At 60.1% G+C, this 25,799-nt stretch overlaps 1 protein-coding gene across 2 annotated transcripts in view; it reads right to left on the reverse strand.

Annotated features, from left to right (window-relative positions):
• NTN1 (netrin 1) overlaps positions 1-14,450 on the reverse strand; it is an 86,300-nt gene extending 71,850 nt beyond the window's left edge. Inside the window, exon 1 of one of the 2 annotated variants that reach the window (XM_080560266.1) lies at positions 13,123-14,450. In XM_080560266.1, coding sequence (XP_080416392.1) covers positions 13,123-14,146 — 1,024 coding nt within the window. In that variant the 5' untranslated portion in view covers positions 14,147-14,450. The remainder of the gene's footprint in view (positions 1-13,122) is intronic. The other variant, XM_080560265.1, reaches the window with a different exon arrangement.
• Between the last annotated feature and the right edge of the window lie 11,349 nt (positions 14,451-25,799).

Consider the following 25,799-nt stretch of genomic DNA (forward strand, 5'->3'; position numbering starts at 1 on the left):
CGCCGGCGCTGGGTTCTGCCTCTGGTTACTGCCACTCATAACTGAGGGCAGAATCTAGGCCAAAAGTGTGTTTTCTTGTTCATGATTTATTGTACCAAAATGTAGCTGGTAATGAAAACCGCGCTCCACTTAGCGCACATGCGACTTCCAGCAGAAATGCCAGCAGGAACTCCTTCTCCTCCTCCCATTGCAGCTGCCCGTGCAGCAAGGATCCCTGGGCTCAGTGCGCGGTGACACGGAGCAGTCCCCGGGCCCAGTGGCCGAGCCACCCGCACCCTGCTGTGCCCCCTCCAGCCCCAGCCTCCCCTCCTGCCCCATCGCAGCAGGGCTGAGCCCTTGTGACTCCTGGATTTGGGATTATTTCAGCGAGCAAATACAAATCCAGCTCCATGACCGCCCCACTCTGCAGCACACATGCAGGGTCCAGTTCAACCAGAGCACCCAGAGCTGACAGGAGCCATGTAGGTGAGCACTTTGCTCTTTTCGGGTCCAACCTGCTGCTTCCCAGCCTTAAAAATGCCCTTTTTCCTTTTTTTTTTTTTTTTCTTTTTTTTTTTTGCATGCAACTGCCGTGCACCAAGCAGTGGGACGCTGCTGAGATGAGCAGGTGCAAAATGTCCTGGGGAGGCCCCACGGTGCCAAAGGGACCCTGCAGCCCTCCCGACCCCCCCTTGCCAACACGGGGCAACCTGTGGGAAAGTGATGGGAGATGGCTGAGTGCCACGGCTGAGCCCCTCCGCCGCAAACGGGAATTCATTTGCATGCCAGCGGTGTAGCTGGGCGCTTTGCAACACGGTGGGAGCATATCAATGGGTCTGGGTCTTCCGTATCGCCGGCAGCGCGCTGCCCGTGGAGAACCCCCCCGGGAGGTAACACAGCGGGTGCCCAGATGAAACCCCGGTCCCGAGGGTGGCAAAAGGACGGCAGGCTGCAGCGCGAGGAATTCGGGCACGTGGTGCACCCGCGGCCAGATGGGGCTGTGGCCTCTCCTCTGCTCTCAGAGCTCCTCAGTGGGTCCCAGGTGACCGCGACCGAGGCCCCGCTCAGGAGCTGCATCCCCGGTTTGTGTGGCCGGCCGGCACTTCCCACTTCTCTTTCAGTTCATGGACACCCACACATTTTCCAGGGACCCTGCAGGCACCTGGGGCTGCGGTACAGGGCAGCTTCCGCTGCAGCCACCCCACAGACTCCTTCAAGGTAATCCGTGACCCTGAGAAATTAATTCTGTTAAGCAATTAACGGCACCACTTCTGAGCCCATGGGACCTGCTTAGTGCCCAGGACCTGAGCACAAACCACATCACCCCTGGTCAAAGCAAGCTAGCCCAATTATTGGCAATAAATACATTTATTCCAAATGTATACCCACTTTGCATCTCTTTATATTACACGGCTGCTCTGAAGGGCTGCCGGAATAAAGGAAAAATAAAGTCTGCGAGCCTTCATGCCTCCCTGCTTCTCTTAGCAGGGCCGGCTGAATCGCCGTTGCTATTATTGGAGTTGTGATTGTTGTTGTTATTATTATTGTTATGATTATATGCATTTCATTCTCTTTTGGGTTATGAATAATTTATGACTCTGTCTCCAGCCCCTTTCAATGGATTCACTATCCAGGGAGACTTGCTGAATAATTTGGATCATTCGTTTTCAAGTGCATGGGCTGCCGACAAATTGTTCGCTTTTCATTCCTGGGGATATTCATTGGTCACCCAAACCAGGGGATTTCTTTGGTCACTCCGAGCACGTGATGGGCAGTCTGGGGTTTTGTTGGGGTGGGTCTTTTTTTTTTTATTGATTGGGTGAAACTTGGTGAAGTGGAGAGTACCAAATAGCTCATCTGGGGGGCCGGATTTCTGGAGAAATCACTTTGCCGCCACATTTTTGTGAACATTTGGTGGCTTCACAGAGGCTTGTGAAAAGTAAATGCTATGGAGTAAATTAAGCACTGTTTAATGTTTTAAAGGCATTTCTATTTGCTGTTTGATTTGATCAAAACTGTGATATGGAGGATTGTTAAGCTTTTGCTTCCTCGGTGTTAACTAGAGAAATATTGAGGTGTAAGACGTGGCTACCTCCTTGCCTAAAATCACAGGAACAAGCGGATTTTTGAAAGGCTTGCATTTGAGCATATTTTGGCATTAGCAATCCAGTAAGTGTCGAGCGCCCCTGTAAACCAGGCTCTGACTGCTGCGGCTGGTTTTGGGGCCCAGTGGCAGAGCCATGCCCAGGGTGCTGTGAGGACAAGCCCTGCTCCTCGCCCTCCTGCCGGGGCATGGGATGGAGACATCACCGCCGGTACCCACAGCTTGCCTGGGCTGTCCCCACCTGGACATCCTGCAGTTTTTACCTCCAGCACCCAGACCACCATGAAAATCATTAGGATACACCACGCTCAGCTGCAGAATGAACCGACAGCAAAGCTGGGTTGGTCCACTGATTTTATCCCCATCCCTCGAGCCCAAATGATGCTCTGTGCCCCCAAATGCCACAGCTTGAATCCGAGCACAGGTTCACCTGGGAATTAGCAGCCTGTGGGGCACCACCCCGGCTCAGCCTGCCGCACGGTGTGACTGCGACCCCGCGGAGCATCCCACTGCCCGCCCCACGGCGGTGCAGGATAACCTCGTGGTGCCGGGGCCCCGAGCCGGGGGGGGCTCATCAGCTCCCAGCCCCGCACCGCTCGCTGCCTGCTTAGCCCCGATTTACGAGCAGCGTGTGAAGGACAGACACTGGGCCGCTGGGCTGAACAATGCCGGAATATTAGCCGAGTTACAAAAACAAACAAACCAAACCCCGCCGGGAGCCCGTTTCATTTATCTTCTTTTGTCCGGTTTTGCTTCAGCGTGAAAGTCGCCCTTTCAAGTCCAGCAGTTGTGTTCCAGCCCCGGCGGGTAGCTGATCCAAAGCGTTACACTGAGAGCTTCCCAATGGCATGTTTGCACAGTTCAATTCATTTCTAAATATTCAGTGGAGTTTCCCTCCCTCCTACCCTCCCAGGACTTTTTGCCCAAGAGCCGAGGGTGTAAAGTACAGGGCCGGGGATACTGGTGCACAGAGCCTTTGTGTGCAAACACAAGCTGCTGTTTGTATTTGCCTTCACACTGTCAGAGCTCAATTGTGTGCAGAGCAATGCTGGCTACCAGTCTGCTTTCAATATCCGCTCGGCCATCCCCGCTGCCAGAGAGACGCTCCCCCTCCCCGTCCGCTTTGAAGCAAAGTGATTTAATTTCATGAGACTTTCGGTAATCTCGTTACGATCTCCAACATTAACCAGAACTGACTCCCTATTGCAAAAGGGCGGGCGAACGACCGAGTAAACAGCCCGGCTGGGGACAGCCTGCGAGGCGAGGGGAAGGCAGAACCCGCCCGGCTGCCCGCCTGGTCCCGCACCGCGGGTCGGATGCGGCCGCGAGCAGCAGCCCCTGGCCAGTGCTGCGAGGGAGAAGCCAGCTCTGGCATCCCAACGGTGCTCTGAGGGCGGCTCGGCTTATTCCTCCTGCACCACCATGGCTAGTTTTCAGAACCACCACACTTTCTCCCCTCTGTAACTCTCCCTGTCTTTTACCCTCTCCTTCCCCGTTCCAGTTACAGAAATCTCTGCCACACCCCAGGACTGGATTTGCTCCTGCGAGAGGCTCCCTCTGGGCGAGGAACACCGCGGTGCCCAGTGCCCGGCAGAGCCAGGGCCTCACTGGATGGAGACGGGAGTCTGGGGCAGGTCTAGAATGAAGAAGAGGAGGCAGAGAGCCAGGGATGCTCCGGTCTCGCCTGCCGGTGGTGCCTCTCCCCCAGTCCTTCCCACCTCACTGCACGCATGGTGAGAAGAGCATCTCCTGACAGACCCCAGATCATCCACTGGTCCCCAAATGAAAGCATTTCTGGGGCTGCAAGAGCAAACCAAGGTGCTGCATGGGGCTGCTGAGCGATCCCTGGTGGGTGTAAAGAAAATCCCTTTTGTTCATCAAATGTCTTGTCCATGCTCTCTGCATCCACTACAGCTCAACTGCCGAAGACTGGACCCTCAATATCCAGATGGCTGACATTAAGGCACATTAATTTGCCCCGTGGAGCTGCCATGAAAATAAAGTCATACTCAGTTAAAATGAAGTGGGGATCTCGACGATTCACGCAGTGCTGCAGAACGCAGCCTGGTAGGGATCTGGCTGATGGATGGCTCAGAAATAGTAGGGGGAAGATGTCACGGGCTCCTCATCCATCTTTCCATCCCAATCCATGAATTTGGCATACAAAGGCAGGTGTAAAACCAGTGATAGGGTCAGAGTGGCTGAGCAGAGCCCCGCACACAGCCCGGGGAGCAGCTCTCCTCCTCTGCTGCTTTTCCCTCTCTGATTCCCACCTGGAAGCACTGTGAGAGGTAAGAGAGCGCTCTTCTCGCTCTGTCCGACACCATTATTGAACCCATCCCAACAGTTCCCCACAGCAGGTCAAAAAGGATGAATGTGCTGTAAAACAGACCTGCGGAGCCTGGCTGCTCGCAGCCTGCCTCGGTGCCCAGCTGCTCCTGCTCCTCACATCATTTGGGCCCTTTCCAGGTGAAACTGGGGGTGGTGGGGGTGGGCTGCTGGGTGTCCTTCGCCCTCTCCCCCAACGGGCGAGATGCAGCAGCTGTGACCCTCAAGCAGGGAAAATGTTTGTCTCCGAGACACCCCGAGGCTGCTTGCCCCAGGAATCCCGCTCGTGCTGACGTTCCCGTGTGCTGGCTGCACAACCTCCTGCTCGCTGCTCATTTTTGGCCCAGGACAGCAAAGATCTCCTGGGCTCATCCGTTGTGCATCACAACAGCTGCTGAGGAGCAGGGCTGGGGCTGCTCTGCCCTGTGCTGGGCTCTCCGGCTGTGCCACAACCCAGTGGCAATGACCAGCGGGCGAAGCAAAAGGTCCCTTCCAGCCCTTAGCCTACTACGAAATACTTTAGGATGACCCTGTGCTACAAGATGAGGGTAAAACTGTTTTTCTTTTGTTTGCTTTTTTTTTTTTTTTTTTAATCCCAGCCTATCCAGGTGGGAGATACAGATATAAATTTCAACCCTCTCATCATTTACGAGATGCTTTGAAAAAGTTTGAAACTAAAACTCCCAGCTGCATCCTCCTCACTTTCAGAGCTGTGTGTGGGACATGGAGCCGGGCTCCTTCCCTACCCTCTGCTTTCCTGCTCGCTGCGCTCCCAGCGATGCAGCTCCCGGGCAGAGGGAAGGTCACTTTGCACAGGAAGGGCACACTGTGCACAGCAGCAATTTTGTGCTAGCTTTGTGCCTTCAATGCAACGGGATTGCCTTTGCCAGTGGGGACCTCGGGTACTCAGCACCATCCCTGGGATGGAGAGGATGGAGCAGTCTCTCTGGCTGTAGCACCTCATTAATTTTTAAACTCTGGGAACCACTAACATAAATCCCCAAATCCAATTCCCAGCTGAACGGCATGCTTCTTCTATCCCCAACCCATGCCAACATGGCTGCCTGTGCTGTCCCACATTTCTTTAGTAGCTATCCCAAAAAAGCGACATTTTTCCTTCCCCTGCTCACCCCCTGCATTCTGACAGGCACAGCACAAACTCCAAGCTCAGCACAGACCACGAGCCGCAGGAGCCGGAGCCGAGGCGTGCTCAGCCCCGTTGTGCGCTGATCCCTGCTGCAAAAGCAATGCCGAGCGCCCGCTCCGCTCCCCAGCCCATCTCCTGCAGGCTCCCGGCTGCTCAGCTCGAGTAGGAAAAGCCTCCCCGTCTCGTTATCAGTCCCCAGGGCATCCTAATCCCCCTATAAATGAAAGCTATTATACAGATATCTTTTTAAAAGCCTGCCTGTCACTTCCCCATCAGGGGATTTTTTTTTTGGAGTGCATTCGCAGGGGGGAAGCACCATCACCGGGCAGAGCCTGGTTTGCACCGGGTGAGGATCTGGCCCCGTTTCCTTACACGATGCACGTGGGCACCTGGTTTTAGGCTGAGCCCAGGCTGAGCACCACGGCCGCGAGCTGCCCGGCTCCACGAGGCAGCGGGGAGCTGGCAGTGACGCTCAGGGTGGGGAGGTCGGGTTGTGCAAAGGAAATGTCACCCGCTGATTGCAGCAGCTAAGGCCAAACGGCAGCCACCGCTCCGGAGACACCCTGGGGATGGAGCAGATGTGGCTGGCTGAGTGTCCCCGAGTGTCCCTGGCTGCTCCTCACACCTCCTGCGCGATGGGAAGCCCGTCCGAACCCGCGCCGCGCTGCCTTGGCTGCATCCCTGCCACACAGGGGGAGGCGGGCAGTGCAGCAGGAAGCCCCTGGCAGCAGAGCTGGGCTCATTCTGGGGGTGTTCTCGGTGGCATTGCTCCCCTCAAACACGTCCCCAGACCCGGCAAGGTCCCTGCGATCAGGAGGGTGAGGGTTGCCTGGGGCTGGGATCTGCCTCCGTCAAAGCCACTAATCTGTCCCTGCTGAGCCCTTTCCCCGTGTCCAAGCCATCCGCATGGGCTGATCGCAGCTGCAAACCCTCTCCCAGCCCTGCTGCTGCCTGAAAATCTGGGGAGATGCTGCCTGGTGCAATTAGGAAGATGCCTCAGATAAATGGTGTGCATGGGGTCAAGTCCGAGGGCTGCAATCCCTCCGTGTGGCTGGGGCTCAGCCCCGTAGGGATAAGGGCTGCTGAGTCCTGTGCTGCAGGCAGACCCGTCAGTGCTTTCTAGGGAAGGCTGACCATGGTATTTGGTGGGTCCTGAGGTTGTCTTGGGTTTGTTTCTGCCATCTGACAGCAACACAGGGCTAAATGTTCAGTGCAGCCCTCTGCAGCGCGCTGAAGGTATCTAGCTAGCCTCCAGTCCTCAACACCTCCTTCACCCTGCATGTCCCGCAGGCAAAGCTGGCTGGGGAAGAAACTCATCACAGCACCTCAAATCCTCCCAAAGGTCCCCAGGAAAGCCCCTGCACTTGCACAGCTCAACCCCAACACAAACTGCCCTGTAAAAATCATGAGAGCTTCCAGAAACACTGCACCAAAAGGCGGGTTTGCCCCTAGGAAAAGGAGGGCAGCAGCCCCCAGCCAGAAAGCCCATCCCCCATCCCCAGGGTGAAGGGGACATACATTTAGAATAGAAAGAAGCGCTCACACGTCCCAGCTGCCCCACGTCCCAGCCCAGGTACGAAGGCATGAATGCCGGGGGAGATTTTACAAGCAGAGCCCTGCGGGCAGCGGCCACTCGCGTGCTTTTTGCTCCATCCTGGGCAGGAGCACGTCCCCCCAGGCGGTCACAGGGAGTTTGCTGAGGCGAGGACAGCGCTGGCTGAATAAGGATGACATGCTTTGGCCCAGAAAGAGGAGGGCAGAGATTAGCCGTGGACAAGCTCAAGGGAAGGCAAGTGTCCAACCCCGAGTGCCAAGCCTGGTTTTGTTTTAGCCTTAACTGCGCTTTTTTGTTTGTTTGTTTGTTGGTGTAAAAACCTTTCTGTTGGAAATCAGTTTAACTTTAAGCTTCCTGAGAATAAAAGCCTGTGAGAAACTCTGCCCATGCAAGGCCCGCTTGGGAGGCTACAATGGGAGTCTCAGGAGCTTACGGGCCCATATTTCTATGGCTACAGCACCCATCTGCTCAGCAAAACCGTGTTACCCACATCTCGTGCAGTTCCCCATGCAGAACAACCCGCCGGGAGCAGAACCGGGACTGGGGTGCAGCGGATCCGCTGCTCCATGGACAGCACACGGCAGCGTGAGGGGTGCAGCCTGGGCAGGCGTTGGTCCAGCTGCTGGGGAAGGTGCCACAGCCGTGGGGTTTGCCTGGGCACCGGGATGCCGTGCTGCTGCTGCTAAACACCTTTCCTGCGCCGAGACCAAAGCAGTCTGCACAGCCCCATTTTGGTCTCTATATAAGAGGATACTGAGGCACGGGGGGACAAGACAAGCCCGGATATAAGAAATGATGAGTATCCTGCATATCCTCCATAGGTACTGGGTGGCATGGGCACCCAGCAGCTCCAAAATCCACTGGTCAGCCTCACCTGACTGCCTCAAGCCGGGCACATTGTCGGGCTGTGCTGTCCCAGCTGGGTGCAGGGGACAACACGGGCACCCCGGGGACCCTGCACGAGCACCCTGGGATCCTCTATGGGGACACTGGGGATCCTGCAGGGGCACCTTGGAAATCCTGCTCAGAGCCTTTTTGTTCAAATACGAGAAGTCGCTGCTTTACAAGGAGAGAAGGGATGCTCGCAACCTTCCCTCTGGAAGAGCCCCAGCGATACATGGGGTAAATGTTGGGGCAGCCCCACCCCAACTCACAGGGGCACTTACAGAGCTGCCTCCCAAGCTGGTCTCTGCCAGCCACGCTGCTCCTGCCCCAACTCCTCACCTCGAGACTGCTCACAAGGCCCTGAGCCCCCACAGGAGGGAAGAAGGTGGCAGGAGGACATCTCCCACCAGCCCAGCCCTGCCCGCCTGGTGGGTCTGAGCCACCACGAGCCATGATGATTAAGGTGGGCTAAAGAAAAAGGATCACCAAAGTTTCATAAGGGACACCAGGAATGCCCTGAGAGGAAATCCTACAGTCCCTAGATCCCTCTGCAGGACCGGAACGAGAAGAGCATGCTGCTGCGGCACGGCTGGGGCAGCACGCTGCGGACATGGGAGGATTTGATTTCCCCGGTTGTGATGAGGATGGAGGGGAGCCCAACAGCTGCTATAGTCAGCACTGCCCCGCAAATATCTCCCTGAACTGCCACGGAGACATAAAGGTCCAGCCCCAGGTTTGTCTGGGAGGAAGTTTTTCATTGGGAATGTCTGGCAGCCTGGTCTCTAGTAATTCCTGGACCCCTCTGCCTCGGAGATGAAGTTTCCTCTCAGCTGGAGGAGAGGCTGGCTCGCAAATTGCTCTGACAAGAGACGTATCGCAGCCTGGGAACCCCACCGCAGCGCTCGCCGTGGAGCAGAGCCTGTCTAACACCAGGATTCGTGCGCCTCTTGTGCCAAATCCCCTATCTGAAAACACAATATGTTTCCTTTTTCTCACTGCAATCGCACTTGTTATTGTTAAATGCTCTCTAGGCATAACAGAAGGCCAAAATCCGAGAGGCGCCCAGCACCTGCAAACGCCACTGACGTCAGAGAAATGTGCAGGTGCCGGGCGCATCTCCTGTCCCTGCGGGGAAAACACTGCGGAGAGCCCAAGGCGGCACTGGGAACGGTGTCTGGAGGTTGTTCCCAAAGTGCCTGCAGCCTGTGCTTGTCTGGCAGAGCTTTCTCCGGCCAAGGCAAGTGCAGTGGTATTTTCTCCAAGCGAAAGTGAGATTTCAAAAGTGTTTCACGGCTTTTTTGTCCGCATTCATTTCCAGCACTCAAAATAACACCACGGTCCATGAGAAATTGTGGGGTGGTGTTGATTGAATTTACTGATGTTGCTAAACCTGGTCGAAGCTGGGTCCCTGGCTGTTTTTGTGCATCCACACAAGCTCACCAGCAGTAGAGCTCTGAAGGCGTTTCAATTCAGCCTTTTCCAGCTGCGTTCTCCTCTCACGGGGGAGCTGGAAGCTTCATCAGGACAACATGGGTTGGACAAAAAGCGGGGCTTGGGCTGGCCGGACACTGAGCTGGCCCGCCGGTGCGGAGCGGTGCTGGGGAGACAGAGGATGGAGAGCAGACCTCCCTGACTGGCTGAGTGATTGCAACAGCTTCCCTCCAAGCTGTGTCCTCCCTGGAGCATGTTAGCTCCCAGGCGCCTGGCCAAAGCCAGACTGTAAGGCCAAGCTCTACGTGGAGGAGTTATTTGCCAGGTAAAGTCGATGGGAACCTGAACCAGAGGGAAGTTCTCCTGGTCGAGCTCCTTCTGCAGGAGCAGGTCCCTGGAGAACATCTCCTGGGGCCATGTCCTGTCCTCTCCCTGCATGGTGCCCGGGCTCTTGCAGGCAGCAAGAATTGATAAAGAAAAATTAGATCTGGCTGGCGAAAAACGTTCCCGTGGGAAATTTTGACTTTTTGTCAGAAACTCCAGCGCGTTTCTTTTTCAGCCCCAAATAAGCATGAATAGGAACAAAGATTAGGTTTTGGCAGGGGGAATGGGCTTACCAAAGAAAACACCCAAATTTTCAGGCAGAGCAGACACATTCTGTCATTTTTCTCTTTGGTTGAAAACCCAACTTTCCCGAAAAAGAGCAAATTCAATGAAAAAGTCAGAACTGCTCCTCACACCCCTGGCTGGTGCAAATTCAGCAAATTTGGCTAATTCACCTGCCCCCTTATCACTGCCACTCATTCACCTCCTTCTCAACCTCTTCAAGAGGCTGAAGATCCCTCCAGAGCGTGGCCAACGGCTTCACCACCACCATCATCCGCAGACTTCCTCACCGCCAGTCCCCGGCCTCTGCCCGGTGAAGGCTGGCACCCGCAGCCTCCGAGTGAGCGCAAAGGCTGACTTTATCTCCAGGTTTGGGAGAGAAATCAGGGTGGGCTGATGGTCGTGAGCAAGTGGGTGGGAGCTGAATGGGGTTATTGTGATCTTTATCTCGGGGGATTATTCCGGGCCGTGTGGGCTTGGCAGGGCAATGCAGTTGTTTGTCTGTGGTTGGTGTTGCAGACTGATAGGTATGGCCCCAGGGAATCTGCAGGAGAAACAGACTCAGGAAAATTGTTTTACAGTAGCTTTACCGTTGCAAAACATTCATTTCCCAGCAAACTCTGAGGAAGAGGAAAAAGCCTCGGAGATTTTCGTTTGCAGAAGTTCGACGCGGCTATAACTGTGCATGGTCTCAAATGCAGAGCCTGGCACGAAGACACACATTTTACTGGAAACCGTGAACTTTATTGGAAGTAAATTGGAAGTAAGAAAGATGGTAGGCACACAGGGCCAGCACGATGACTGAACAGCAGCGTTTACGGGAGCACTTCAGGGCGCTGCAGAGCAGACAAGGATCTGGCAGTGACCCTGGGGCACCCTGAATTTTACGGCACTGCTGACGGAGAGAACTTTCTGCGCGCAGGGAACCTGTCCCGGGCCGCGAGATGGGGCAGAGGCCTGGGGGAAGCTGAGCCCCTCCAGCTGCTGGCGGGGATGCTCGCCCCGGGGTGCCGCTGGGATCTGTCCCTGCCCGGTGGCCGGGGCGCGGAGCCCCTTCCGCAGGCGCAAAGCACTGCCGCACAGAGGAACCCCGCAGGGACAGAAGGAAAACCGGAGATAAATCACGGCTCGGCGCTGTTCGCACGTCCGAGCGGCTCTCCCCGCCCGCCTCCCCCCGGGGCCCGGCCTCTCCCCGCCGCCGCCGCCCCGGAGCCGCCCCGACGTGAGCCGCAGCCCGGCGGGGAGCGGAGGCTCGGCCCGGCCCGGCCCCCCGGGTTCCCCCCCCGGGGCTGAGCAGCCCCGCGGCACCGGGGGCACAGCCGGCACCCCCCGGACTCCCCCGGACCCCCCTCGCCCTGCACCTTCCCGGCGGCGGCACCTGGAGCTCCCCGCGCCCGCCCCCGCCGGGTCCCGGTGCCCCCAGCCCCGCAGCCCCCTGCCCGAGGCCGGTAACCCGCGGCCGCTGCCCGGCTTGGCCGTGCCTCGGTGCTGAAGGCGCCGGCGAAGAAATTGTGCTCTCTGCAAGGGACACATCTGATTGTGATTTGGGAAGAAAAAAATAAAAAAAAAAAAAAGGAAAGAAAGCAGAAAAAAAAAAGCCAAAGCCCAACCCGGCCGCTCGTTGTTGATTTTTTTTTTTTTTCCTATCGTCGGAGCTGCAAATGTTTTGGACGACGGGGCCGAGTTTTCCGCGTAAACAAGCGGCTGCGGGCGGCGGAGTGCCGGAGACGCGCTCCGGAGCGGAGGGGCGAGCCCTGCCGAGCCGAGCCGAACCGAGCCGAGCCGAGCCGTGCCGTGCTGTGCCGAGCCGAACCGAGCGGAGCCGAACCGAGCCGAGCCGAGCCGAGCCCAGACTCCGGGCTAGCTCACCCCGAGACCCCGTCCCACGCAGGACCTGGCACGGCTCCGTAAACCGGACCGAGAAGGGGACCGGCAGCGCAAGGGGAGGCGTCGGCGGGGTGCACAGGGCTGCAGGGGAACTGCCCCCCAAAACCTCAGCCCGTGCCAGGGACGCCCCCGTCTCCCCTCGGGTTAGCCCCGGAGCTGGGGCTCGCTTTCAGCCCGGACGGCGCGGGTTTCTCGCCAGGCACGGAGCGAACCGGCCCGTCCCGGAGCGCTGCTGCCGCTGCCGTTTGCTCTCGGGTCCCGTCCCCGTCCCCGTCCCCGTCCACGTCCCCGTCCCCGCCGCCTCCCGCTGCCCGCCCGGGGCCGTCCCCACCTCGGGGCAGGACGGCGACCGGGACTTGGCCGAGCTGCTCCGCGCCCGGCCGCCTTCTCCTCCCGGTCAGGACCGGAGCCGTTCCCGGCCCCGGCCGGGGCTCCCTGCGAGCGCCGGCCCCCGGCACGGAGCCCCCAACCCCAGCCCGGGACAGGGGACCCTGCCCCGCCTGCGCCTCTCCGGGCGGCGTCGCGCACGAACGGGGTTTTACCGTTTTGCTCCGTGTCCCCTCTCCCCGCGCTGATCTCCGCCGTGTCCCCTGTCCTGTCCTTCCGAGCCGCCCGCGGCCCCTGCTCCGCTCTCCAGCGTCCCTCGGTGCCCCCGACCCTCCGGGTGCCTCCGCGTCCCGGGCCTCCCGCATCCCCTGCCCTGCACTCTCGGGTCGCTCGGTGCTCCGTGCCCCCCGCCCTGTCGCAGACCCCTCGCCGTCCCCTGGCCGGCGGTCCCGGGTCCCCCGGGGTCCCCGCTCTGCGCCTCGGGGTCCCCCGGGCTCCTCACCGCTGCGCTCCCGGCCGCTGCTGCGTCCCCTGCCTTGCGCTCCCGGGTGCCTCAGTATCCCCCGCTCCGCGTTTCTGTGTCCCTGGGAGTCCCTCGGGTGTCCCCTCCTTTGCCCTGCATTTCCGGCTACTCCCGTGTCCTCTCCGCGTCCCGCTCCCCGTGTCCCCGCGTGTCCCCGCGCCGCTCCCCGTGTCCCGGGATGGCCCCGGCTGCCCCCGCGCCTTTCGCTCCCTGTCCCCGCAGGTCCCCGCCGCGGGTTTGGGTGCCCGTGGCTGTCCCCTCCCTCGCCGTGCCCTTTCGGGGGGACCCCAGCGCCCTCTCCCCGGGGTCCCGGCGGTGCCCACGCCGTGCGCTCCCACGCGGGGACTCACCCACGCACTCGTTGGCCTCCCGGGCCGTGGCTCTCTGCCAGGGCCGGTCGTAGTGGAAGGGCTTGCAGCGGTCGCACTCGGGGCCGGCCGTGTTGTGCTTGCAGTCGCACACCAGGTTGTCGTCGCGGTCGCGCACGCAGCGGGACGCGTGGCCGTTGCACTTGCAGCGCCCGCCGACCTGCAGGTCGGACACGGCGTAGAAGTAGGAGTCGCGGGCGAGCTCGGAGTCGTCCTCGTTCTCGTCGCCGAAGGTGTGGAGGCGGCTGAAGGTCACCTTGATGTCGGTGGCCGTCACCCAGTCCTGCAGCACGGGCGAGTTGTCGAAGTCGTGGGCCGTGGGGCGGCCGTCCAGGGTGCTGAAGGCGATGAGGCCGCCGGAGAGGGGCCGCACGTCGGTGTGCGAGTCGGTGCAGATGGCCTCCTGCTCGTTCTGCTTGGTGATGGTGGCGCGGCTGGGCTTGTTGTACATCTTGCGGCACTGCGTGGAGTAGAACTGGAAGGGCACCCAGGTCTTGCCGTAGTCCATGGACTTGTAGATGGCCATGGACTCGGGGCGCGGCGAGCAGAACTGCAGGCTCACGTAGGTCACCTCGAACTTCTTGCCGAGGGAGAGGGTGAGGGTGACGTTGTGCGGGTACTGCACGTAGCTGTCGGACTGCCAGCACGTCAGGTTGTGCGGGTTGTTGAGGTCGGTGAGGAAGGAGGGCGGGTGGGCGCGCTTGGGGTCGGAGGCGTTGCAGAGGTGGCAGGAGCGGACCTGCTCCTCGCCCTTCTCCGTGACCACGCAGTACCGCGACGGCGGCTTCCCGCAGGTGCTCGACACCTTCACCTCCTTGCCGAAGGCCGAGTTGACGAAGTCGGGGATGCAGCGGCGGGGCAGCCCGTGCTCGTCGTAGCAGGGGTCGGGCTGCGCCGTCTGCACGGCGAACATGCTCAGCCCGTGGTAGCCACCGCGCAGCGGCTGCGCCAGCCACGCCGCGGCCAGCAGCAGGGCGAGCGGCGCCTCCGCGCCCCTCCGCGGCATCCTGCGGCCGCCGACCTGCGCGCAGCAGCAGCGAGGGACCCGCCGGGCACCCGCGGGGCCGCGCCGGGCTCTTGCGCGCAGCTCCGCGGGGCGACGCGGCCGAGGGCGGCGGGACGCGGGGGGCGGCTCACGGAGCCCGGAGCATCGCCCGCCCCGCGGCCAGCCCCGCGGAGGAAAGGGGGACGGCGGCGGCGGCGGCACCACAAAAGTGCCGCTGGCGGCGGGGCTGGGTCCCGCCTGCCTCCCGCCCCGGCTCTCGCACGGAGAATGACTGGCGGTCCCAGCCCCCGCCGCGTTTGAGGTCATGCTAAAGGAGTGACATTGCGCTCAAGGAACAGAACAACGACATCCACTGGCGGCTCAGCCAGAGACACGCACAGGCGTCGGGGGGGGGGAGAGGGGGGAGGGACGGGAGCGGGCCCGCCGAGCCCGGGCTGTGTGGGGGGGTCCCGCCCCGACGCCGCGGCCATGGGCGCCCCGAGAAGCCGGGGAAGGGCCCGGCTCTGGCCGCCCCCTCCCACCGCCGCGCCGGGGGTCCCCCCGCCCTCGGTTCCTCCTGGCCGCCGCCGTGCCCCGACGGAGCCGGGAGAGCCCAAAGCCGCCGAGGCTCCGTGCGCACCGGGCGGGGAGAGCCCGCGGGGGTCGCGCACACCCGTGAGGATGCCGAGAAGGCCGGGATCGGGCCCTCTCCCAGCCTCTCGCTGCCGGCATCCCCCCCTCTCCCCGTCCTCGAGTCAGGTCGGGCCTGACCCCTCGGCACGGCGGGGGCCTCCCCGAACAGACGGAGCGGTGCCGGGCGCGGCGGGGGGACCCGGGGCAGAGCCCGAGCGCAGGTGCCCGGAGGTGGGGGGGGGCCCGTCTGTGCCCGGCCCGTTCCCGGGGGACTCCCGGCCCGCCGCGTCCCAGCCCGGGTGATTCTGTGAGAGAAAACCGGATGCCGGGAAAGTTGCACTCGGGGAAGTCTCGAGTCCTCGGACACGACTCGGTAGCCCAGGGGCCGGCAGAGCCCGGCAGGTTATTTCCGAGGCCCGGCACAGCCCGGCCCGGCCTCTCCCCCTCGGCTCGCACCTTGTGACTCCGCCCGCCCACGGGAGGAAGGGGTTGGAGGGCAGCACTTGTCCCGCACCGGGCCGTACCCAGCCCCGACCTCCCCTCCCCGGCCTCCCCAGCCCCGTGCCCCCCGACGGCCGCCTCCCCTCGGGGCGCTGAGCCCCCCGCTGCCCCGACGTGCCGGTGCCGAGACCCCGGGAGCCGCGGAGCCTCCCGGCGAGCGGCCTCCCTGCCGGCCTCCCTGCCTCCTTCAGCCGCTCCCCTTGATTAAAAGGGCACTTTTATTTTTCCAACCGACGTGCCCTTTCTCGGAGCGCTGCCCACGCCGTGTCACTCAAGCGGCCGGGCCCTGGCACGGCGGCGCGACCCCCTCCGCTGCCAGCCCCGACGGGGCGGCCCGAGGGGACGGGGGTGCCCGGGCAGCGGCGAGCCCCGCGCCGGCCTCCGCCCCCTCCCCTCCGCCCGCCCCTCTCCCCGCTTTGAATTCCTTGCCACCGAGCTGAATAAAAGTGGTTGTTGTAAATTGAATTAGTGCCTGATTAATCTGCTCCCGGGCCTGCTAGCCCAGCGGGGCGTCTTTGGCAATGCAACCGCCTTCCCTGCAGGGCAGCGGGGCTCCGCAGCCTCCCTGCCCCCATCGCTCCCCCCGACCCCCCCCCCGGCAGCCCCGCGGCTGCCGGGATTTGTTAACTCTTCCCCGGGAAGCAGCCCCTCCGCCCTGCTCCCGCCGCCCTTGCTGCTCCCGCTGCTCGGCCTTGGCCAGAGGGAGACGCGTGTGGGAAGGATGTGATCGGCTCGGGGGGGTCCCGCTCCTGCTGGTCCCACCCGAGCCGTCCAGAGATGAGGTTGCAGCCCCCCACCCCACCCCGGGGCACACACACGCATCCCGGTGTAAGCCAGCCCCGCTGCACGCCCCAGCATCCCCTCCGCGGAGTTTTTCCCCCTTGCAGGGGGCCAGGTCCGGGCTGCGCCCCTCCAGGTGACCGAGCCGTCGGCTCAGCATCGCCTTGCCCAGCCGGGCACCCCAAATCCGGGCCAAGGGCTGCCCCCAGGGGTGGCTGCTATCAGCATGCCCCCTCGTCGTGTCCGAGCTCCCCCTCTGCCTTCCCGGCCCTTCTCCTCCGGCCACGCGTGTCCGAGACCAGCCCTTCCCCACGGGGGCCGTCCGGGCCCTGTAGCCGTGTGCGGGACTCCTCTGCCCGGGGGGGCTCCGTCTGGAGCAGGTGTCTGTCCGGGCCTGTCGTTCTCTCCTGTTTTTTTTTTGGCTCCGGCTGCCCCAGAACCCGCGGCCCCCTCCCCGGCCCCGCTCTGCCCTGTCCGGACGGGCAGAGGGGGGATTTTCGGAGATTTCTTAAAGACCCACGACTGATCCCAAAAGCGGCTCCTGCGGGCGGGATCGTGGTGCCCGCAGCCCCGACGCCGACCCCCGGACACCTCCCGGCCCCTCCAGCCCAGCCTGGACCAAGGCTTCATCACCTCGGGGCAAAGTGGGACGAAATAATACTAAGAAGAAAAAAAATTTAAAAAAGAAAGACGGTCATCGCTGAACTCCCCTGCAGCCCCGAGGTGCTGTTCAGTCCCCTCCCCGGGTGTCAATTTAACGACCAGCCGGCGCTGCCCCGGCCGCCGAGCGCAGGTTCTCGCCTCCGCGCTGCCCGTCCTGCAGGCTTTGCTCGGCGTTTCCCAGCCCTCGGCGTTTGCAGTGGCTCTTGCGGTCATTAACGTGATTTACTGAGGCTTTCCTCTAATTACCTCTCCCTCGAGCTATTAAACGCGTGGAAGCAGCTCGGCGGGGACCGAAGCGCAGCTCCCCGCGGCCGGTTCCGAGGCTGCCGCCCCTTCGGGGCAGGGGCCGGGGGATGCTCGGGGGGGCCCAAGCCGTGCCCCCCGGCCCAGTTTGGGTTTGTTCTTCCCAGCATTAAGCACCAGCCAGCCCCGCTCTGCTCCCGGGCATCCCCGGGAGCGGGACCGAGAGCCCCGACGGCGAGCCCCGACGGGCCCGGGCAGGGCTGAGCGGCCCCTTTTTGGGGGGAGAATAAGAGGGGCGAAGGGCTTTATTTCGGCCCCGCCGTGGGCAGAGGGAAAACGCGGCCCCGGCTCTCAGAGCCTGTTTTAAAAGTCAAATCGCTTCGGGTCCCCGCAGCTCGTCCACTCCTCGGGAACAAAGCGCTCCCCCTGCCATCGCCCGGCCTTGGATTTTGGGGAAGGGAGGGGGAAACCCAACCAGATCTTCCCCTCCTCAAATATCTGGGGGCCGTCCCCCCGGCGGGGACCGGGAGCGGCTGGAAAAGCAGAGAAGACCCGGGTTGAAATAATCAGGAGCGATTTATTCCCCTGGAGTGACAGTTCTTTTGAGCAGTTGCCGAATGGCAGTTTCTGTCTTTCTGAAAGCTTTTCTTCCAGATTCTGTTCAGATTAGGCTGGGGAGATGAATGAGGCCATTATCCAGCCCAGTAGCTATTCTGAAATGCCAAATTAATTACCAAGGGCTAAATCAAGGCGATGGGGGCTGGAGGGGAGGGGGGGCGGCGGTTCGAGGTGTGAAAATATCTCCGCGGGTTTTAAACCCGGGCACGGGGGCGGCCCCGGGACCACCCCCCCCCAAAAAAAAAAAAAAAGTAAAAAAAACCTCCTCACGCTGCAGGTGCGGGGGCAGCGACCCCCGGGGGCTCCGCTGCTGTCCCCCCCGTCCCCTCCGCGGGTCCCCGGGCAGGGCAGAGCCCGAGCCGCGGCCGCTCGCCCTCGCCCCGATGCTCCCGCTGCGAGCGGAGCCCGGGGCTGTCCCCCCGGGGCCGGGGCTCCCCGCTGCTCACACGGGTTGCACATTTGCAGGAGCGTGTGGAAACGCGGCTGCAGCGCTGGCAGATAGCAGGATCTGGGAACCTGCCGAGATGTGCCAAGGGAATTAGGCAAGAAGGCACCGCTGGCTCTTCCCGGACTGCTGCCCCTGCCAGCACAGATCACGACATTTGCACATGACATTTAATTCCCTCCCAAAAGCTCTTTGGCTCCCGGCAGGCAGTTATTGTTATTATTATTACTCTAATACTTATGGTTCTCTCCCAAGCAAGTATCATTTGCACATAAGCCTCTGATCATTTTGCAGATCCCCAGCCCATAATCCAGTTTTCTCTCCAGTTCCCGGGGAAGCACACCTCTGCCTCTTCTCATTTACACAAAAATTGCTCAGTTTAGCGATCACTAGGTAGACCTTGGCTATCAGTTTCAGCACGAGGAGAGCTGGCCATGTGGACGATGCTAAATCTTCCTCAGCAAGTGCACATGGCCAGTGACATCCTCCCTCAGCCTGCTGAAACCCCGGGCAGCAGTGCTGGCAGCAGAAAGAGCACAGCTAGGCAAGGCTTTCCCCTAAACTAGACAGTCCTTGCAAACGAAGAATAAGCAACAGGGAGGTTTCCCATGGGCTGAGAAGTGGGCTGTAGAAGGAATCAAGCCTTTAATGTAAATTGGCCGTGGCTGGCAGAGACCACTGAACACTGGGCTATTCAGCATCTCTGTGAACCTCTAATGATCAACTTGGATTTCAATTATTCACCCAGAATTGCCACCAAGTGAGATAAGCCCCTGGAATACTATATTTTCTCCTGCAAAATGTTTGCTTTAGGGCAGGCAGGCTAGAAAGCTCTGTGTGCGATATGCGGTTCGCTTTGAGCAGAGCAGGCTGACACGCAGCAGCTCCCCTCCGTACCGAGCAGGGACTGGCAGGTGGGTTCAGCCCCCACCGGGACCTGCAGCAGCGCAGGTACAAAACCACCCAAACACCCAAGGCACTGCTCCATGATAAATTTGTTAAATGCCACGATTTAGTTGTGTGCTTCTTGGCAGAAAGAATGGCTTAATTTGGATGGGTGCAAATGTAGCAGAACAAAAAATAGTGCAGATTAGCCTGGAAAATGTGTTCATGTTCTGGACATTGGACATGCTGTCAAGGTGTCATCGGGGTGAAAAAGTGGATGTTACATGGCATAGCTACAAAATATGCGTGGACACTCCTGACTTCATTTGCTCCTGTGTCCCAAAGAAGGCTACCCTACATTATTAAGCTATTTCCACAGGAAAATTACTTTTCTGAGCACTACGTCACAGGGAGCAGGACGAGAGGAACACAATGACCTTGCAGCAATGTTCTGATCTCAATGTGTAAAACCACCAGAAGTGAAATGGGAGCTCGGTCTGCTGGGAACGCCCCAGCACAGCTGAAGAAACCTTGCTGGGGCTGGCAGGAACACCCGCACCAGTGGAACAGAAAAACATGGTGCCTTTTGGGCACTGGTGGCATTATCCTGATTTTGTGGAGCTGGAAGATGTGGGGTGCAGAAAGCGGGTTTTGGCTCTGGGGAGGAAAATTCCTGTTCAAAGTTTGCTGAGGAGCAAACACAAGAGATGAGGGACACAAGGGGTAGAGTTATCTGACTCATTCAGTAAAATGTTTTGTCCAGGAAGACTTGTGCCAAGGTTGTGGGGTTTGGGAAGGCACAGTGCAGTAACTGTAGGACAAACAGCAGCAGTGTTTGACCTGCAGAGCTTTAGTGATGCAGAAGCAGCCATTCCCCAAATCTGAACAAAGGATCCTGGATCTCAGGGTACCTGGGGGCAAGTCCACCCTTTGCAAAGGACTTGCTGCTGCTTTTAGGGCTAGCCTCTTCCCGTGAAGGTTGTGGCCCTGATTTATGGATGGACACAGGGAACTCACAACCACCCACTGGCCAGCTCCGAGCTGCTGTCCCTGGGCTCTGGGGACAGACCTGCCCCAGGACCCCCAGCTCTGTGCCCACCCAAGAAACCTCCCCTTGGTGCTGAGCCAAGGGTCTGGGCAGCCTGTGAAGCTGTTTGGGAGCCACGATAAGCAAATCTGCCCCCACGTACCCAGCTCTGATCTTTAGCACTGATCTCTCCCCTGCAGCTGTCCTTCTGTTCCCCTTGGATGGAGGCTTTGGGCGTGCCGACCTCCCCCCTTGCTGCCTTCAGACAATGCAGCCTCGGTGGGCACCAGCGCGTTCCCAGTGGCTGTTGGCCCTGGCACCCGTGGCAGGCACTGGGAGCTGCTGGACATTATTTCAGTAGGAAAATTGAGCTGATTGAGAAGCATCTGCCTCCAGGTCCCATCTGGGGAAAAACACAGTGAAGTTTCTTGCTCTTGAGTCTAGGCCAATACTACTCAAATAAAAAATGATCTTTTTTTCTTGCTGCTTTTACATTTGTTAACAAAATTGGAGCAGCAAATAAAGCACAAGGTTTCTGGAACCTCGATGGAGAGGGAAACCTGTCGGTGTTACGGCAGTGGCTAAACGCTGCCCAGAGCAAAGGGTGAGCAATGTGCAGCAAGCGCCTTGAAAAACAACAGCTCCTTGAAAACAACAAATGTGCCTTTAAAATAGCAAACTGGAGCGGAGGCAGCTCCTCACCTATGTTACAGAAATGTCCTCTGGGCACAATGGACACAATTGACACCAGCCTGGTGTGGGATTTTCTTTGGTTATGGCACCAGAAAGTGGCCCTGCAGAAGTTTCCTATCTCAGTGGAGTCTGTCCAGGAGAGCCCGAGACCTTCGTTTCATACAGGACCTGTGAAAGGCCAGGGAGCTGAGGCGCTGAGCTTCTTGTTGGGAATTTTCCTCCCCACTGAGTCAGAATAGAGTCGTGAAAAGGAATTTGATCTTCTTAAGCTGATGTTAGGCAAAGATCAGACCTGGGCAGAGAGGGCGGGGAGGAAGGGCACGCGGCTGCGTGGGGCCGGGACAGGCAGAACCGGGGGTACCCCAGCTGCCTCAGGAGCAGGGTTGTTCAAACACACATCCCCAGAGCTTCTGAGCCACCTAATAACTCTCTTCACCAAATAATTTTCTCCTCTCCAGCATTTGCTTTGCAGGGATGAGGGGGCTCTTGGGGTTTGGCTCCATTTGCAATGGTGGCAGTCCTGGGCCGGCTCTGTTTCAGCAGTGCAGGTGATGGGGCTGCTGTCTGTCTTTGTATGTTTAAAAATAATAAAGACAGGTTCCAGAAAACACCCTGCTCCCTTAGGCACAGTCACAGCGTGGCAGGGGCTCTGCAGGACTGAGCCAGCAGGGTCTGTCCTTGGGGCTGAGCAGAGGGCATCATGCAAATGGCCATGGGGACTGCGAGCACACGCCTTCCTTAAGCAGAACGCCCTCTTGTCACACGAGGGGGCCCACCAGGTGCCGAGGGACTCCCCAGACCCCAACCCACCTCTGCATGGAGAGGCTGCCGGGAGCAGCGGTGTCCCCACCCGTGGGGCTCAGTGCGGCGAGGGCACGTCACCCGAAGGACAGCAGGACACGGCATTTTCCTGAGCCTTACCCAGAACGCTTCGCAGCACTCGCTCTCTTTTTGGCAGCCATCCTAACCCAATTATAATTAAGTATGTATTAAGCTGGATGAAGTGGCCTTCGAGTGGCTATAACCTTTTAATAGGGGAACCTGTGGAAAGGCAGCAGGAGTGTGCTCTGGCTGGGCGGCGAGGCACGGGGTCAGCCCCAGGCGCGGGGGCTGGGGAAGGGGCTCTGAGCAGCCTTCGCCTGCCTGCATCGGCCTCCGGGGAGGCAGAGCCTTGCTGATGGGCCCGCAGCCTCCCAAACCCACCCGGCATCCCTCCTGCCCAAAGGCAAGTGGGCAGCTGTGTTCTGGCCTCCGTTTCCCCAGGTGCTCAGCAGGGCAGTGATGTTTGCACTGTGGGTAAAGCTCTCTGCTGCTCGTAGCAGGAAAGGCTGCTACGTGCCAGCTGGTCACACTCCCCATCCCTGCCCCCAGATGCCTTAGTAACACGGGGTGGGAAAAGAGAAAAGTTCATTTTTCTGGCCCATCTCTACCCTCTTTGGCATCAATATATATTTCTTAATTTTTAAATATTTTTTTTCAATTATTTATATAAATTTTTTTTTCAGTGTTCATTGTGTGCTAGAGAAAAGCAAACCCATCCTCCCAGCACACTGCCTGGTTTTGATTCAGCTGGAGAGCAACCCTATCTCTGGGGTCCTGCCTGTCCCTGTCCCCAGCCCACGGGTGGCCGGAAGGATGCACACAGATCCCTCGGAGGACAAATTCCAGCTGTCACCGGCTCACTGCTACCAAACACTGCACCAGGGTCTCACTGCTCCCTCCTGTCCCTGACACTGGTCTCCTGGTCACTTGGAGGTATCCCCAGGTGTGCGGACACAGACACAGAAAACTATTACTTCTGTGAGATTTGATACACAGCATCGACTGTTCCTGTGCTGCCCCAAAATGCACAGATGAAGGTGCACATCTCTGCACCACCTGAGACCTGGAGAGCACAAAGAGTGACACAGCCACCCCTGCTGGCCTCCTACCGACTGCTAGGCTTGGTTTTACAATCATGTTAAAACACACGAATTTGCAAATCCGAGCTGAGAAATGCCAATGGATTTCCCAAGCATGGAGCAGCTTTAAAATAAATGAGAATTAGAGCACCAGGGTGAAACCCACCCCTGGGGGAAGTGGAGTTAATTGAAGTTTAAGGATTTATGCAGGGCAGAGAGGCCGAGGGGGTCTCCTGCCCGGGGGAGAAGGGGGGTCCTGCACTTGGTCCTCATCCAGGGCTGCCCCCTGCACGTCCCCTCGCCCGGCCTCTCCTGCCCCATCCTCCCCGTGGGGTGGCCCAGGGGCTGCTCCGGAGCTTTGCTGGGTTGCCTGCACCAGCCCTTGGCAGAGATAATTTACCGGTATAAAAAGCTCCCAACTGCTATGTGTTGCCTTGCAATGCGTTTTTTCAGCCTGGGAGAAATGTTGAATAGCGTTTCCTCCAGCTGACAAACAGGTCTTTTGTTCCTTCTCAATTTGGGGGACAAAAGGCTGCTCATGTTGCACCTTCCCCACCCTCCTGACTTGCTTTGCACCTGCCCCTGGGGCCTGGAAGGCAAAGGTTTGACATCCCAACAAACCTCCTGGGAGAGGAGGGCTCGCAGCGACACTTTCCCGGCTGCACACATCTGCCTTTCCCCACCCCGGGCCCTGGGCACTGCCACCTTCAGGGGCTGTGCTGGCTGCCTGCCCTGGCCCTGGCCCCATCCCTGTCCCTGTCCCCGTCCCTGTCCCCGTCCCCATCCCCTGCCTTTCCCCGCTTCCCTCCCCGTAGTTTCTGCAGCCTGGGGCTGGTGAAGGGGAGCAGCCTTCGGTGGGTACCTCCAAAAGGCCGGGGAGGTGCCGTTGCCATCGCACTTTGCTTTCCCCCAAGCCCCCAGCACCCTTCCATCCACAAAATGCCAAACATTAAATACACTGCTGAGGCATGTTCAAGCGAGCAAGGTTTCAGCAGCAGCTCAGGTGCTTCATCTGGAGGGGAGCTGGAAGGGCTCGCTGCCCGCAGGTTCCCCCAGGACATGTGCTCGGGACACTGTCACCAGCAGTCCCCTGCCTCCTGCAGCCCCTGCGTGCTCCCAGCCGCTCAGGTCGGGCCCTCCCCAGACCTTTGCAAAAATCCCCTCCAGCTGGCGCTGGCAGCAGGGCTTTGTCCTTCCAAGAGGAGCGGGATGGCCCCAAAACCTTTCCCATCCCAGGCAGCAGCGACCTCAGATGCCATGGTGCTGGCGTCCCCCTCGCAGCCCGGCTGGGGACCCCGGCGCTCCCGGCGCGGTGCCACCGCTGTCACCCCGGGCCCTGCTGCCACCTGCCGGGCACCCAGAGCCCAGCACGGGGAGCGGGACGGCTGGGGAGCCCCGGGAGCCCCTGTCCCCAAAGGCCGGGCTGGCAGAAAGGCTTTGTCACCAGTTGTGGGGAAGGGCAGGAACCCCAGGAACCGGTTCCTGCCCTCTGCTCGGATTTTGCGGCTTCGGATGCCTCGCTCGTCCATCACCAAATGCGGCTTGAAAATGTGCCTCTCCCGTAGGGTGGCGGAGAGGACAGCAGCACCCCAAAGCTGTCCCCGGCCACTGTGCAGGGAGGGGGGCACGGCTGGGTGGCACCGCCTGGGGACCTGGTGGCCCCGGGTGGCAGCCAGGGCGGAGGCAGTGGCTGCAGGGCTCCTGGCACAGCGTGCTGGGGGCTCGGGGCTGCCTTCGCGCGCTGCCACCTCCACGTCTGACCGGGGGGCTGCTGAGGGCTCCCCTCGGCTCCCCCCAGCCCCCGAGCAGCGCACTGCTGCCGATGGACAACCCAGAAGGTTTCTTCAGCCCCATGGTGACATGGAGCAGGGTCAACGGGGTATGGCCGCGGCTCCAGGCGCAGTGCCCGGAACGTGTTCCCAAATCCAGGCTTTGGCACCCGAAGGCACCGATCGCTGCGGAGGGGCTCGGCAGGAGGGGGGATGCCCCAACACCGAGGTGCTGCGGGCTCAGGCGTGGCTGTGCTGGAGCTCTTCGTGCTCGCAGCTGCCTTGGCACCCCGCAGCTCTCCTCCGTGCTGACCCCATGAAGCTGCTGGCGGCAGAGCCCCCCGGGTGGGTGCTAACGGGGGTGCAGGACCCCGGGTGGGTGCTGTCCAGGGGCGCAGGGCGCACCCCCGGGTGTTGCTCAGCACCCAGCGCTGCAGTTCTGCGGCAGGACGCAGGGTGGAAGCCTCAGCCCGTGCAAAGCCAGCCCGCTGCCAGCCCCCGGCCTTCCCAGGGCTCTGCCCCTTCCCCCTGCCCCGTCCCGGGGGCCAGGATCAGCCCTGCTGCAAAGCCCTGGGGAAGCGGGCACGGGAGGAAGCTCCGAAAGGTCAGGGATAAGGGGTTCCAGCTTCGGGAGAGAGTTTTAGGCTCAGGCAAGGCTGGGATAAGGCCGGCTCTCTGCATGCAAGGGGAGCTCTTACAGCAGCATCTTGCCCCAAGGGGTCGTGGAGTGAATCCCAGAGGCAGACGATGGGGCAGCAGCTTAGCAGGCACAGCCCGGTGTCAGAGCAGCTCAGCATCTTTACCTGCAAAATGGCAAACATCCAGCAAAGTGTATGGGCAGGAATGGCAGGGAAATACTGTGCAAAGCAACCCTCTGCTCAGCCCCACGCCATGGAAAGCATGGGCCCTCGAGGTCCAGCTGTCTCCTGCAGGTTTCCATGTCAGCCCTGATTTCTGCACCTCTTTGTTTGTAGGAAAAGAGGACCCCATCCTGTTCCACACCTCTGTCGTTCTTTGCCAGCTGCAAACCTGGTCCTATAAAGAGCGTGGGCCACTTGCACAGCAGTGCACAGCTCACCTGCAAACCCCAACCACGGTGCGATGTGGCTGTGGGGGCAGCAGGGGTGTGTGTGTGTGTGTGTGTGTGTGTGTGTGTGTGTGTGTGTGTGTGTATGTCCCTGTGCTCACAATCACCCCTGAGATTGTTAATATCACAGTGGGGAAGATGTTTGATATCCTGCATCAGACTCCTACCCAGATGGTTCCCCAGGTCTTCCTTCTCCCTGTGACAAGCACAGAGGGCTTCCAGCAAGCACCAGGTTGGCTTTTGGTGCGCTGAAGCCAGAGACTGAAATGGAAATGATCCTGAGGGCTGCAGGAGGGCCAGGATCAGACCTTCTCTGTGGAAGAAGGGACAGGAGGTGGAAGAGAGCCTGTGTTTAGCAGGGGTTTGCTCCAGGCATCCCACACCCTGACTTAGCCGGCTAAATCCACCTGTGCAGGGCAGGATAGAGTG

This window comes from Anser brachyrhynchus (assembly GCF_964034855.1).
Source record: "Anser brachyrhynchus genome assembly, chromosome: 18".
NCBI classification, from domain to species: Eukaryota; Metazoa; Chordata; class Aves; order Anseriformes; family Anatidae; genus Anser; species Anser brachyrhynchus.